The sequence below is a fragment of the Rousettus aegyptiacus genome, unplaced genomic scaffold, assembly GCF_014176215.1.
Source record: "Rousettus aegyptiacus isolate mRouAeg1 unplaced genomic scaffold, mRouAeg1.p scaffold_m13_p_2, whole genome shotgun sequence".
Classification (NCBI taxonomy): domain Eukaryota; kingdom Metazoa; phylum Chordata; class Mammalia; order Chiroptera; family Pteropodidae; genus Rousettus; species Rousettus aegyptiacus.
Genome location: NW_023416295.1, coordinates 74,153,723 through 74,168,891, shown reverse-complemented (window position 1 = coordinate 74,168,891; position 15,169 = coordinate 74,153,723). Strand labels below are relative to the sequence as shown.

Below are 15,169 nucleotides of genomic sequence, written 5' to 3'. Positions count from 1 at the left end.
ATTCTATATCTTCTACTTTCTGTAATAATATTTTTTAAAATTTTCTCATTTTCACTTTTTTCTTACACAAAGGGCAGCATATCTGTATATCTTTTGCATTGTTTTTCACTTGTTATTTCCGAGAAATTGCTCTATGTAAATTATTCAAGATCTTCCTCTTTCTTTTTGTGCAGTTGCATAGTACTTCATTGACTGTATATACCACAACTTATTTGGAAAAACTCCTATGCTTGGACATGTAGGTAGTTTCCAATATTTTGCAATTACAAATAATTCTTCAGTGAGTAACCTTTTGCTCACATATTTTGATGTCATCCCTGGTGTGTCATAAGGATAAATTCCTGGAAGTGTGATTTATGGGTAAAGGATAATACATACAAATTTTGTTAGATATTGCCAAATTCTCCCTCATGGGAGTGATGCCATCTTGCATTCCCATCAAAAATTTACAAAGCATGTTCCGTCAAGCTTTTAAATTTTTTTGCCATCCTGAAATGTGAGAAATGTTATATTAGAGTTTTAATTTCCATTTCTCTTACATGTGCGATTTTTAACATTTACCCATATTTTTAAGAGCTGTATTTATAGATTATTTTATAAATTATCTGTCGATCTTGATTGCCTGTATTTCTATAGGAAGTTCTATCTTTTCTCTCATTTTCAAATCTTTATAGTTAGTATATAAACTCTATATCTGTCATATATGTTCTCATGTTGTCTCTCAGTTGGAGATTTCTGTTTTGACTTTCCCTATGGGGATTTTTGTTATGCAAAAATGTCTTAAAAATATCTACATATATACATAAATGTGTAATTTTTACATAGCCATTATATATATATATGTATATATATATATAAATTTGGAATTTTAGTCATTTTAGAGGACCTTTCCCACACTCATTTTAAATGTACTCATTATTTCTTTTAGTGTACATCATTTTATTTTTTACATTTGACTCTTTGGTCAATTGATACTGTGTTTTTGTATATGGTGATTGTGTGTGTGTGTGTGTATACACATACATACATACATATATATACATATATACATATGTACGTATATATGTGTATATATATGCCACATTGTCTTTATTTGTTAGTCACTGGACACTTAGGCTGTTTCCATGTCTTGATTATTATAAATAACATTACAATGAACATGGTTTTGTGTGTGTGTGTGTGTGTGTGTATGTATATATATATTTTTAAGTTAGTGTTGTTTTCTTTAGATAAATATCCAGAAGTGGAATTGCTGTATTATATGATAGTTCTTTTTTAAATTTTTTTGAGGAACCTCCATACTGTTTTCCATAGCGGCTGCACCATTTTACATGAGCACTCCCTTTTTGTCACATCCTCGTTGACACTTGTTATTTCTTGTCTTTTTGATAATAGCCATTCTAGTAAGTGTGAAGTGATATTTCAATGTGGTTTTGATTTGCATTTTCCTCATGATTAGTAATGTTAAGCATCTTTTCATGTACCAGTTGGCCATCTGTATGTCTTTTTTGTAAAAACGTCTATTCATATCCTCTGACTAATTTTTAATTGGATTTTTTTTGTTATTGAGTTATACATGAGTTCCTTTTATGTTTTATAAATATGAACCCTTCAGGAAGGTATATTACCTTTTCTTGAATATATAATTTGGAAATATATTCTCCCATTTGGTAGGTGCCCTTGCATTCTGTTGCCTATTTCCTTTGCTGTGCAAACTCTTTTTAGTTTGATATAGTTTCACTTGTTTACTTTTACTTTTGCTGGCTTTGGTTTTTCTGTCAAATCCAAAAATATCAGTGTCAAGGTCTATGTCAAGAAGCTTACTGCCTATTTTTTCATATAGAAGTTTTATATTTAAGGTCTTACATTCAAGCCTTTAATCTAGTTTAAGTTGTTTATCTGTAAGGTATAAGATGATAGTCTAGTTTCATTCTTTTGCACTTGGCTCTTCACTTTCCCCAGCACCATTTATTGAAGAGATTATTCTTTTCCTGTTGTATATTCTTGGATTCTCTGTCATAAATAAATTCACTATATATGCATGGATTTATTTCTGGATTCTTTATTCCATTAATTCACGTGTATATTTTTATGCCAATACCATACTGTTTTGATTGCTATCGCTTTGTGGTATAGTTTGAAATCAGGGCATGTGATAACTCCAACTTTTCTTTCTTTCTCAATGTTGGTTTAACTATATTATTTGTTCTATTTCTCTGAAAAATGCCACTGGAATTTTGGTAATGTTTGCATTGAATCCATAGATTATTTTGGGTAGTATGTAATTAATTCTCTTTATTTGTATTGACATACATGTTTAGGCTTATCAGTTTTCCTCTGATCAGTGTTTTAAATAGATCTCATAGATTCCGAACATGTAGTCTTTTTATTATTTTATTTTAAAAAATTTGTAATTTTTTTGTATTCTTTCACCCAGAATTTGTTTGATGTAAGATACTTTAATTTCTAGATCAGGACTATTTGTTTTGCTTTTGTTTTTTGTTGTTGTTGTTGTTGTTGTTGTTGTTGTTGTTTTTTAGCATTATTGTACTATAAGCTGAGATTGTTTTTTGTAATATTTCTACTTTATAGAATCTATGAATGTTCTCTTTGTGTTTTAATGTCATCAATCTTTATGATTGTTCCGTGTTCACTTAAATAGAAGGAATATTATCCATTGTAGAGTTTTAACATAATTTATTACTATGTGTTATATAAATTTTAAATGATTCCCACCTATGACCTATAACCTTATTCTACTTTCCCATTTTTTTCTCCCTTATCCTTTTATCTTTTAGGTGAATTATTTCTACTTGTCAGAACATATAATGTTTATATGTTATTCTTCTACCCATAATCTCATTTACATTATAGTCTTAGTTTTACTGTTAATATATGTGAAATGCTTAAGTTTGGTCCTTTTGCCAAAGATTTCCAAATTGTCTTTGAGGTTGGATCAAACTCAAATTTCAATAGGTTTTATGGAAAGTCAGAATTTACAGTAATTCCTGAATATGGCAGATTAAATATTATTTGAAGAACAGCTTAGCAGGCTATAACATTCTTGGTACACATTTTGTCTTTACTTTTCTTGAAAATTACTACTCCACTGCATCTTTAATTTATGTGTTGTTTTTTGAGAAGTCTTTTGCCAGTTAATATTTTGGTCTTTGGAAATATTTTCCTCTTTTTGTCTGAAAACCTAATTTTTTTTTTTAATGTTTAACGTCTAATAGTTTTGTTAGTATGTGTCGTGGGTTGATTGTTCTGGGTCAGATTTCTGTGGTACCTGGTGGGTCCTTTCAATGTTTTTATTCAGTTATTTTATTTTTGGAAAGTTTTTTGAGGATTGCATTGAAAACATTATTTTGTTACAGTGTATTGATTTTTTTTTTCTCCTTAGGACATCTAATACATGTATGTTGGACCTCTCTGCCTATTTTCCATTTCATTTACTTTCTCTGACCCATTTTCTCTTTATCTCACCTCATTTTTCCCATGCTTTTCTTCAATGCTCTATATTATTTTTATTTGAATTTGTTCTTTTTGGGAGCATCTTATAATTCAGTATTCATTTTTAATGACTTTTTTCCTTCTATTTTCTTCCCGAGTTCATTCAATTCTCATTTTACTTCTTGATTTTTATTTTTTCATTGTGGTCTTTTTATATTTCTGATTTAAGGTAGATTTAAAAAAATATATCTCCAAATGTTTATGCGAGGATTTTTTACAGTTCCATATGTCCTATTATAGTATTTTTTGCTTTGTTGTCAGTTATTTGGAGATTTCTTACCAGCAGAAAATCTTTTACATTTTCTGATTTTTCATTGTAGTTTTGAATCAATGTAGTTTCTATTTCTGGTCCTATTTATTTCTTGAATAGTTCCTATTTCAAAAACATCCTCTTCTGGCCGCTCTGCCCTCTTTTGTGAGATTTCATTTGTGAATGTTGTTGCTTGTAGTGGTGGTGGAGTGAGACTGGTGTGTCTTATTTCACTTTTGTTTCTACAGGATCCTTTATTTCCTCCCACTATTTTCTTCTTTCCCCTTATTGCCTCATTTCTAAGGACTATCAGCCATTCTCTTTATATGTGGTTATCCTTCAAAGAAATGCATCACCAGGATTGCTACTTCCAGTCCTGCATACTTTCAAGGCCCTTCTCTGTGTCTGTGCTATGAACTACCAAATTCTGACCTGCATTATATATTTTGAAGTTATTGGTGAGCTTTTTTCTCTGGAAATGATTTGACTGTTTTTCATCTCAGTCTTTTACTTCTCTGTAGTCTTTTTTATGGAACTTAGGATGTCTCTTCTCTACTTTCCACACACATTAAATTACATCTATAGGCAGTCAATGGGTAATCTTTTAGAATTTTTTTCTGCTTACATAGGAATTGAAGGGAGGTGTGTGTTTCTGTTCTCTGTCTCTGGTAGTGGTGAATAGAAGGGTAATGTATGGTTTTATTTCCTCATCTTGTTGATATTTTTGGGAAGTAACAGTGGAAGGAGAAATTCCAACTCAGGCAACTGTTATTGTTTTCCAAACCTGAAAGTCAAGATAGCCTTTTTCTTCTCAATGCTACTTTTAGGTCTTATAAATTTGAGCTGGTAATAAGATTTCTCATATTGATTAATTGTTAACAGCATTTTGGCCTAAAATACAGAAAAATTTAATTTTAGTCTTGGCCATTCTATATTTTGTCTGTGTAGCCATTAGAAAATCACAGAACGTTTTTTGGTATCAGCTTGCTTCTCTGTAAAATGAGGGTAGTGGCTAAGACCTAAGATGGTTGTTGATATTGCTTTCATCTCTAACCATTCACAATATATAGCTACATAGTATTCTTAGTACTCTAAGAAATTTCGAGAAGCTAATATTCATTTTATTGTGAGAATTGCAATGCATTTTAAATCTGTGTTGAATAATGTTTTCCAGTAATAGGAAATGATAACAATATTAAAAACATTTCATTCTGATATAATATCACTCTCAAGGATATTTGTTCCCAAGGATTTACTATCTCAGTATATCTGTGTGCTTATCTTATATCCATAGAATAAAATCTTTATCCTATAGGAGCAACTGAACAGCATATTTAAAATCTAATTTCACATCGCTGCTTTTGCTTTAGTGTGTGATTTTAGGTTTATTAAGTAAAGTGTTTAAAATAGTACAAATCAAAAGAAATTAAGAGATAATAGCTCAGTTTTATGTTATTGAGAATTAGAAAGAAAGACATAATCTCAACCAATGGCCTACATTAGGTATAAATTCTAACCTAACATAAACATTGTTTTTATCAAGCAAGACATAAATTACCTCAAATTAATTTGGCCAATCAAGGAGGTTATAGAAAAGGAAATTCATAATCTTCCATCTAAAATTCTTAGTAATTCTTAACTGTTATCTTAGTAATTTTAAATTATTTCTTGCATTTTCAAAATTATCTTCCAGACATTAAAAAACTCTGTTTATTCAAATGTCTTTACTTGCTGAATCTTATATTATAGCAGGCAGCTCACTTTTTAGTCTGGTTTCTAAAGCAGCCATGTATTTCACTTAAACCATGGTGTATATATTTTTTCCATTTCAGATTATTATTTACAATTTGTAAGCTCCAGAAGCAACTCTTCCCTTGTTATTATGCTGTAATTTGTGTAAATTGCTACCATATGGATTTCAGTGTTTTTGTTAATAATTGAAAAACTGTGCTTTCAGATGGCCCGCTGTTTTCTTAAGATGTCTAAAGTATTTTCTTAGTTGCATTTTCATGTCTATAAAATAGTTTTTTAACTGTAATGCATGTGCTGAAAGTATTAAATTCTATAAACAAATATTACATAATTTAAAATAAGATTAATAGAAATGAAAATACTTTCACAATTCAGTACTTTACTCATACGTTTTAAATTACTTTTAGCTAGTATTATTTTCCAAATGTAGGGTAGAGTTAGCTCTTCAGGAATTTGATAATTTATAGATTGGAATATTACATGACTTTAGCAAAGATTTTTTTTTTTAAATAACTTTTCAGATTTCTGGTTAAATAGGGCAAAATGAACATAACCATTTATTACTGCCGTATTCTGAAACTCTACTTAAACAACAGTAAAGAAATAAAAAAGGGATACACTCTCAAGGACAGATATAACAGGAAAGGATATAACAACTAAAAAGAAATTTCAACAGATTTTGATAGCTGGTAAACAGATGGAAGAGTGGTAATTTATTTAGCAGAGGTGGGAAAAGCTGAAAGCTCTCCTTCAGTTGGAAGATCTGCAAGAAGCATATCAGTTTACAGGGCACAGCTGTAGCAGACATGAGCCATGGTTTATCAATTTTTGCTTCTTCCATAGCACATGAAAAGATATTTCACCATCTTCTTTATGGTTATATGGGAGGCATTCGACTGAGATCTGACCAATGAAATGAGGGGCAGTTGTAATGTAAGTCACTTTTAGGTTAAAGTCATAAATCACTTTGGGCCATCCTCTTTCCTACTTTACCTTTCTTTTGTAAAGGTGTACTTGAAAATAATGTATTCTAGATGGTGAATCTATAAGACAGATACAAACTGTATTCTTAAGTCTTTAGGTAGAGGAGTGCCTTCCAGGAGAGCTGAATAACCTGCAACAAACTGTATGCAAAAGGAAAATGAACACTTATTTCGTTAAACAATTGAGACTTCAGGGTTTATGTGTTACCATAGTATATAGCCTATTTTATTCTGACTAATACAAAATTCTTGGAAAGTTTAAGAATTATAGGCAGTAAATAACTCTGAGGATAAATAAGTTCAATGTGCCTAAAAATTATTTTCTTACCTACAGAACACAGTGCAAAATGTGAAACCTCATCCTCTGAAAATACATGTTAAATGAAAATCCATACATAGTTTGTGAGAGTGCCCTGACAGTTCTCTTTCTTCAATAAGCTTTCATAAAGCTAATAGCCAGGTGTATATATGTGACACGAAAAATAAGAGGGTTCCTATCCTGGAAAAATAAAAAAGGTGAGCTAAAGAGTAAAGACTAGTAGAGACCAACATTTGAGGGTCTCAGACAAAATGGTCTGAAGCCTGTATAATCAATCAACAGTAATGTTTACTAGTTGACGAGCCCCGCCTATAATCAAAGAGCTTCTAATCTGTGTTTATGGTACCTCATTCTAATGTCTAAGAGCAAAGGATCACTAAAGTAAAAAAAAAAAAGTTATTAATATTGTCAAAAACTTAAGTGAAATGTTTCATTTATGAAATAAAAGTAAGATATTATTAAAAATGAATACATAGGAAATACAGAAATCTTAGACTTTAAAAAATTTGATTTCAAGGTGTTAAAAATTAGTAAAAAGTTCAAAGATAATTTTGAGGAAAAATTTTTGAAAGAAAAAGCACTGAATGTAAAGAAAAATATCAGACTTATGTAGGTTAAACAAGAACAAATGTAGATGTGGTTCCATTATGTAGCGATTAACATGTCTGCTTTACACACAGAAGGTCCTAGGTTCATGCCCCAGTGGAGTCATGGTCCATGGTCTCTGGCCATGTCACCCTGAACCAGCTGCTGTCTGATCATGGAAGCTAAGCAAGGTTGGGCCTGCTTAGTACTTGGATGGGAGACCACCTAGGAAAATTTATTAATAAATAATAATTCCAAAGCATAAATAACAACAACAACAACAATAATAATAATAATAAAGGATGAATGTATACAATGTTGGTGGTCCCAAAATAGGGGGTCTTATAAATATGTCTCAAATTAATTGATGCCCTAAATATGAAATTAGAAAGTATAGAACTTTTCTGGAAGAAAAACATAATAAGAGTATAACTTTATGGCATTGGGATAGGGAAAAAATCTTAAATGTGGCATAAAAAGCACACACTATAAAGGGAAAGACTGAACAATAAACTAAAAAAAATGTATACCACAAAAAGACCCTGTAAACAAAATTAAAAATAAAATTATACGAAAGATATTTACAGCATATAAAACAAGCAACTGGTTACTATATAGAATCCATTTATCATCTCATCTATATATGTATGTGAGGGTACTTTTTAAATTCAAGAAAAAGAAAAAGCAGCACCATAAAAAAATTGGATACATTAGTTTCCCATTGATTTTTGTAACACATCACAACAAACTAAGAGGCTTAAAACAACACAAATATATTATTTTACAGTTCTGGAAGTCAGAGGGCTAAAAATGAAGAAATTTTGGAATGGAGGCATTTTTCTCCCCTCCACCTCCCAGAAGATCCTTGCATTTTCCAGTTTCTACAGGCTGCCACATTTTTTGGCTCATGGCCTTATATTATTTCAATATGTGATTTGGTTATTGCATGTCCTTCTCTGTCTCTGACCCTTTTGCCTTTCTCATATAGGGATGCTTATAATTACTTTGGGTTTACTTGCCTAATTCAGGATAATCTCAACCTTTTAAAATCCTCATCAGTTACATCTGCAAATCTCTTTTGACATGTAAGGTAACATAGTTACAGCTCTCAGGAATTAGAGTGTGAACATCTTTGGAGGCTTTTAGTCAGACAAGCATAATGGACAAGCAGTAAGGTCAGTTCATAGGATAGGAAATTAGAGTAGTCACTAAAGATGTAAGAAGGATATAAAGCTAAGTGGTAATTTGAAAAACCAAATGTACTTCCTCAACATTTTAGAAACAGCTAAGTCTGATAATATCAAGAGTTTTGAACATATAAGAAAGGAGAAATTTCACAATATCTAATATATTTGATTACATGAATATTTATGGCTCAATTCTAGGTAAAAGTACTGGAGAAAATCTCTCACACATGTGTAACAAATAGACATATGTAAAAAGGAGTTTCAATACATAATCCTGTGTAATTCCAAGAAATTAAACTCAACCAAATAGTGTACAAATGGGAGAATGGATAAATATACATTGGAATATGAGTCACTAATAAAAATGAGTAGCCATTATCTTCTTTTATCAACATGGATAGATCTAAAAAGTATAATATTTAGTGAGGAAAACAATTTCCAGAGTAATATGTATAATAAAACAATATTTATGCAAAAGTTTTAAAAACATGCAAGACGATGACTGCTACATTGCTATTTATGAACATATACATATTTGGTAAAGGATCAAAACATGGTAGAGGATAGTACAAATCAATTTAAGGATATGGCTATGTCTAGGAAAGAGATGGAATTGGGATTGCAAAACACAGGGGATTTCACTTAAACTTGTAATTTTTTATCTGAAGCAAATGTTTGCTTTTGCTAATAAAGAATGGGAGAATTTATTATATTACTCTTTTCTGAATATTTGACATATTTAATATTATTATGTAATGATAATTAAAGTGTTAATAAAGTGAGGGTACTTTTTGGGTAATTTTTATCTTATAAGAGTTTCTGTCCTTACTTTATAAGTCAGTAAGGAAGTTTTCTTACATTTCCAGAGGAAGCAAAAATAACTAGAGTAATTTTTAGTTTTAAAGATTTCCTTTATAGTTGAATACTTATGAAGTAATTTATAAATGACAATATACTCTATAAATGTCAAGGAGGTATAATTACCATAGCATCTCTTTTTTAAAAAGAGGAATCAACAATATTTGTCTGTTTTATTAAAAAGTCACACCACCTTCTCCAAAAAAATCGATTCCTATTTCTGGGTATAGACAAGAATCTTTGTTATGGGCTTTAGTTTACGAGGTGATTCTACTTACAGTAAGAGCCACCGCAGCTCTGAGGGTTGAGTCGATTATATTTTATTATTCTTTTTCCCTGAAAAAAATGAACCTAAGCAACCAAGAGACTAAGGTCATGCTAATGTATTATGATGCAAAATTCACCATTTAATATCCCAGTATTATGGTAAATGAAATCTCATCAGATTATATCAGGGCCCTAACATTTATAATTATTATTATTATTAACCAAGGAGGAAGGTTGGTGAAAATAACGTTAGAAATAAGTAAATATGTGACCAACGGAACCTGTGCCCTTTCTAATTCCAAGAATTAGGACCCTCTTTCAAAAACACAAAAACACGTGATTAATCCCTGCACCTCCATGGAAGTGCTTGTACTTGTAGGAGTCATTTTTCCCATTCTACTAGTCTAATAGGGAAATTCATTTCAGAGAAGAAGATGAGCAACAGAGAATGAAAGCTGGTAAGTAGGAAGAAACAAACAACCATTTTAACTGTAGACAGAAAACTGCATAATGTGGGACCTTCTTTAAGAAAGGAAGAAGAAAATTTATTTTAGACGTTGAAACTCTTTCTAAAAATATACACAAATTGAAAAACTCTATTAAATTTCTATATTACTGTGCTAGGCTGCCTTAACAATGTACCACAGATTGAGCGCTTAAATAACAGGAATTACTTTTCTCACAGTTCCGGAGGCTAGAAGTCCCAGATAAAGAGTTGGAAGGGTTGGTTTCTTGTGGGCCTCTTTCCTTGACCTGTGGTCTTTACCCTGTGTCTGCCCTAACTTTTTAAAATAAGGACACCAGTCATATTGGATTGAGACCTACCCTAGTGACTTCATTTTAACTTAACTATCTTTTTAAAGACTGTCTTCAAATATAGATAAAATCTGAGGTACTAGGAGTTGGGACTTCAACATATGAATTGGGCGGGGGGAAGAACACAAGTTAACCAATAACAAGTCTTTGAAAGTCAAAACCTAGAAACTCCTTGTTGTGTCATAAAACAGAAAGAGATGTCCCTCTCCTCGTACCTCCACATTCACACTGATAGCACATTCTGCACTGGGTGGGGCATTTTCAAGAGAGGTTCTTCCTAGTGTGTCTTGATCCCAGGCCCCAGAATGTCACAGTGAAGTGAATAATGGTGATGAAGTATGCATTGCCTTTTCATTTTGAAGGGAATAATATGATCTGAATAGACTTAGAAAATATTGGGCCAAAGGAATCATATCATTGTGAGTTTTGAAAGCCATACTGACTCTCCATGGTCTTATGAAAGATAGCAATATGGAAATCTCATTGTAATTTACTCATCAATATGGTCAAGTATGAGCATGTTTTATTTTCACTGTGCATCATCTCCTATAATCCAGTTCTCTATTGGTGGCTCATTTATATACATTTTTCCCAAATTAGGAACTTGGAAACATTTTGCTACTTATCTCTTTTTAGACACATGCAGAGGAACCATAACCAAATCTTATCTATAGCCCATTCCACAAGATTTCATAGGCCCAATTTTTAGAAGTCAATATTTGAGCATTAACGCTTTCTTTGATTTACATTGCTGTCAAAATTATCCTTTTCTTCTCCCAAAGTTAATGAATACCTTTGATTGAATAAGGGAAAGGCTAACACGATGAAGGTAAAAAAAGAAAAGAAAAGAAAGCCAATTATTTGAATTGTCTTCCTCTGTGAGTCTAACTGAATTTCCTCCACTTGAAATTATTTAATGCTCAATTATATCCAAATTCCTTAGCTCTCAATATGAAGCCTTTCCAGAGCTGCTTTTGAAAAGCAGCTGCTTTTGATAGATAACCTAATATTTATCCACTTTCCCTTTTGCACTTTATGCTTTGTAAGTTGAAAAATTTATGGCAATTGACAAATTGGCTTTTACTTTTTCCCACTGGTGTACTTATAAAGATTTAAATACCAGTCCTGATGGTCAGGGGTCAGGGACTTGATCTGTAGCATTTGCTAATGTCTATAGTATAAATATTCCCACCATGGCCAATTTTCAATGATTTAACATTAAAGCAACTGGCTGGCAAAATTCCTGAAAATTTAACTATTGGTTCTTGTGAAACAGTATATTAAGCTATACCATATTGCTAATTTTCAGATCAGATGTCCTTCTCTCTTAGAACCCCCACCTCCACCCCTGCCTTCCCATGTGGTCTATCACTTTCTCATCGGTGTTCGTCCTCATCATAAACACATTATCACATAATTTTATCTTTTTATTTCTTTATCTGTTTCCCCATTAGCTTATTAGTATTCGACAGTACTCAAATTTTACAGATGAGGAAATTGATGTTTAGAGCCTAACAGTGTAGAGAAACATATTATCACATTTGTTTATTTTTTTCATAACCCAGGATTTAAAAGAATGGATAGATGAATGATCTAAGGCTTATATTTACCTTCGTTGGACCTTAGACAAATGATTTAGCCTTCCTGAACCAAAGTTTTCTCATCTATAAATGGAGATGTTAATATGTAAAAACTCATGAGATCGTGGTGAGAAAGTACCTATAAAGTGCACCACGAGGTGATACTGAGAAACCAGTCAATAAATGGCAACTGTAGGCTGTATAGTAGGTGAGGCACACTAGAAGAACCTCTAAGTATAAGGTATGCTCACCTTCCATATGTGTCTTGCTAAAGTGAAACAGGATCACAGTTGCAGGTAAGTAGAATGTATATTTTTAAAATGCCTATCCTCCAATATTTTATCATGACACCTCCAACAGTTTTTTAAATCTTCAAAACTAGATACTTAAACTACATTTGATTTTTTTTTTGTTTAAATTATAGGCACTTTACAATGTTGGTTGCATCCATTTAATCCATGGCCTACTGGTTTCTGTTTGTGTTCCTTTAGCCTTTGCATGCAAGACTCCTTCCCTTTGACCGTGCAGTCCTGCATCGTGCCAAAAGACTGCGAGACCACTGAGTGGTCCTCCTGGAGTCCCTGCTCCAAGACATGTCGTTCAGGGAATCTGTCACCAGGATTTAGGAGCAGGAGCCGGAATGTGAAGCATATTACTATTGGAGGTGGAAAGGCGTGCCCTGAACTCCTGGAGAAAGAGGCCTGCATTGTCGAGGGAGAACCATTGCAGCCATGTCCCAGGTACTGTGTGTTCTGTGGCGTGAGTGTTTAGTGTGATATGTAACTTTGTTTGATGTGATATAGGGATGTTAACAACAGCAGCCATGAGGCATATTTGTTGAGTCTTTACTCAGTGTGGAGTTCCACGCTGGGCAGTATAGCACAGTGAGTTAAGAGTATAGGCTTTGGTATTGATTCTCTGGGCTCTAATCTTATTTCTCTGAGTTTCTAATCTTATTTCTCTGAGTTTCTAATCATGTGGCTTTTGGCAACAATTAACTTAATTCTAGTGTCAGTTTATGCATCTATCAGCAGTACTTACTTCTTCCATACCTGGCACATAATAAATACTCAGTAACCATTAGTTATCATTATCTGACATGCTATTCCTGATGCTTTTAACAACCTGAGAAAACATTTATAGCATTCTCATTTTGCAAGTTAGGACATTGCTGCTCAGAGAGGTTAAGTAATCCCTGAGGCTACATAGCCAAGAATGGTGGTTCCCCATTTCTAATACAGTTCTGTCTCCATACTAATTGCCACCCTGTGGCATTTCTGTTCCAGAGCTCCCTGGAAGCCAGACAATGTTGAACAAAGGGTTACCATAGATTAGTAGCTACATTTTAACATCTCGATATTGGTTATATATTTCTTGCTGGCTATATAGCCCTTAGTCATAGCTTCTGGTATATTTTCCGTTGTGTTGTTGGCTCACAATGGGTCCACTCTGTTAATGACAGAAGCCATTTGAGGCTGGTTGTTTACAAGTCTGTTGGGGATGAATTTGTTGTAATTCCGGCTGGACAGCTGTCCTGAACTATATCTGTTAAATCTGTAGCTATTTCAGATAGACTTTTTCTATAGTTTCTTATAGTTTCTAAGATTTGAGAATCATTTCCCCAGAAAAAAAAAAATGAAATTAAGCAAAAAAAAAAAAAAAAAAAAAAAAAAAAAGAAAGAAAAGAAAGAAAGAAAGAAAGAAAAAAGCTTCTTATAGATAGAAATAAGTGATCTGGAGATGTAGGAATGGTAGTGGGTTAGAAACTCAACAGGCGTTCTTAATGGACCTGGCTGTTTTTTAAACCTATAATGATGTGCATATTGGGTGCTGTGGGGTGGATAGAGGGCAAGTTTCTCTTGTCATATTCTTAGCCACTCACTTCCTTTATCTCACCCTTGATATCAGTATAGATTCAGCATATTTCTTACATACAGATGGCTCATTTTTTACTAAGGTGACCGCTTAGATTCATATTATTCCTTACCTCAAAAGTAGGGAAGATAGGTGTAGTTCATGATCCTTTAGAGATTAAGATATTGTCATATAGAGTTTTCTTTTGTTATGTTGAGTGAATGTTCAACCTTTTGAAACACTAATTTTTGGGAAAAGCATGGGATTGGAAATAGTATAAAACCTGGAATCTTCATACCTTTTGAACTTGGATAGACTTGAATTAAAATTGCATCACCATCTCTTATTAGCTGTGTTTCCTTGGACAAGCTATACAATTTTTCTAAGACATTCCCCTCTTCAATAAAATATGTCTACTTACACTGCTTGTGTTGAAGGTTGAAAAGCTGTAGATCGGGTACGTGAAATGTCAGTACCAGTGCTCAGCACATAGGAGGTATTACAAGAATAGTAACCTGTATCGTTGCATTTGCAGGTGTGCTCATTTCCTGCAGAAAGAGAATCCCTCCCTTCCTTGTAAGGGTTACTGTAGTAATTTAATAGGCTACACACGTACTAATTTTGGGTAATTTGGAAGTCTCTTTTCCCTATGTAGGCAAAATTCAGAAAGGTTTTCAATGGTAAACAACCAGGAATAGAATTTGGGTTTAATGATGACCTTGACATTCGTGTCTTATTTATTTGTTTGTTTGTTTATCTATCTGTTTGTTTGTTTGTTTGTTTCATTCCTTCTATGGAATGGCTAGTGACTTTTTCCAGATATTTTGAAGTTTGTTAATTTATAGGCATCCTTCCACCTTTTTCTTCTTCTGTTTAGTAATTATGAAAATTCTTTTGGAAGTCAGCATGGTGCCTTGATGATACTGAGAAAATTCAATTGCATCTGTATTTGTTAAATAATGACAACCTTTTATTGAGGACCTATGGATGGCCAATAACTATATCAGAGATTTTATAAAGATTACTTTGAATAATATAGAGTTTATCATCCAAAGTGACGGTTTTGACAGTAAAGGATGTATAAATTCATGTGTTCAGATTCAGATTGAATTCTGCTTGGCTCCAAAGGTGATGTTCTTTTTATTAAATCACACTAACTCTCATGATAGTCACAGTGAAGACACATACCAAGAAAAGGATGTATA

General features: G+C 32.5%; 1 protein-coding gene across 6 annotated transcripts in view; it reads left to right on the top strand.

The window, feature by feature from the left end:
- Window positions 1-15,169, top strand: part of THSD7B (thrombospondin type 1 domain containing 7B) — a 1,079,084-nt gene that overhangs the window by 605,485 nt on the left and 458,430 nt on the right. For all 6 annotated transcript variants that reach the window (XM_036237409.1, XM_016145417.2, XM_016145415.2 and 3 more), the window contains one exon: window positions 12,602-12,850. In XM_036237409.1, coding sequence (XP_036093302.1) covers window positions 12,602-12,850 — 249 coding nt within the window. The remainder of the gene's footprint in view (window positions 1-12,601; window positions 12,851-15,169) is intronic.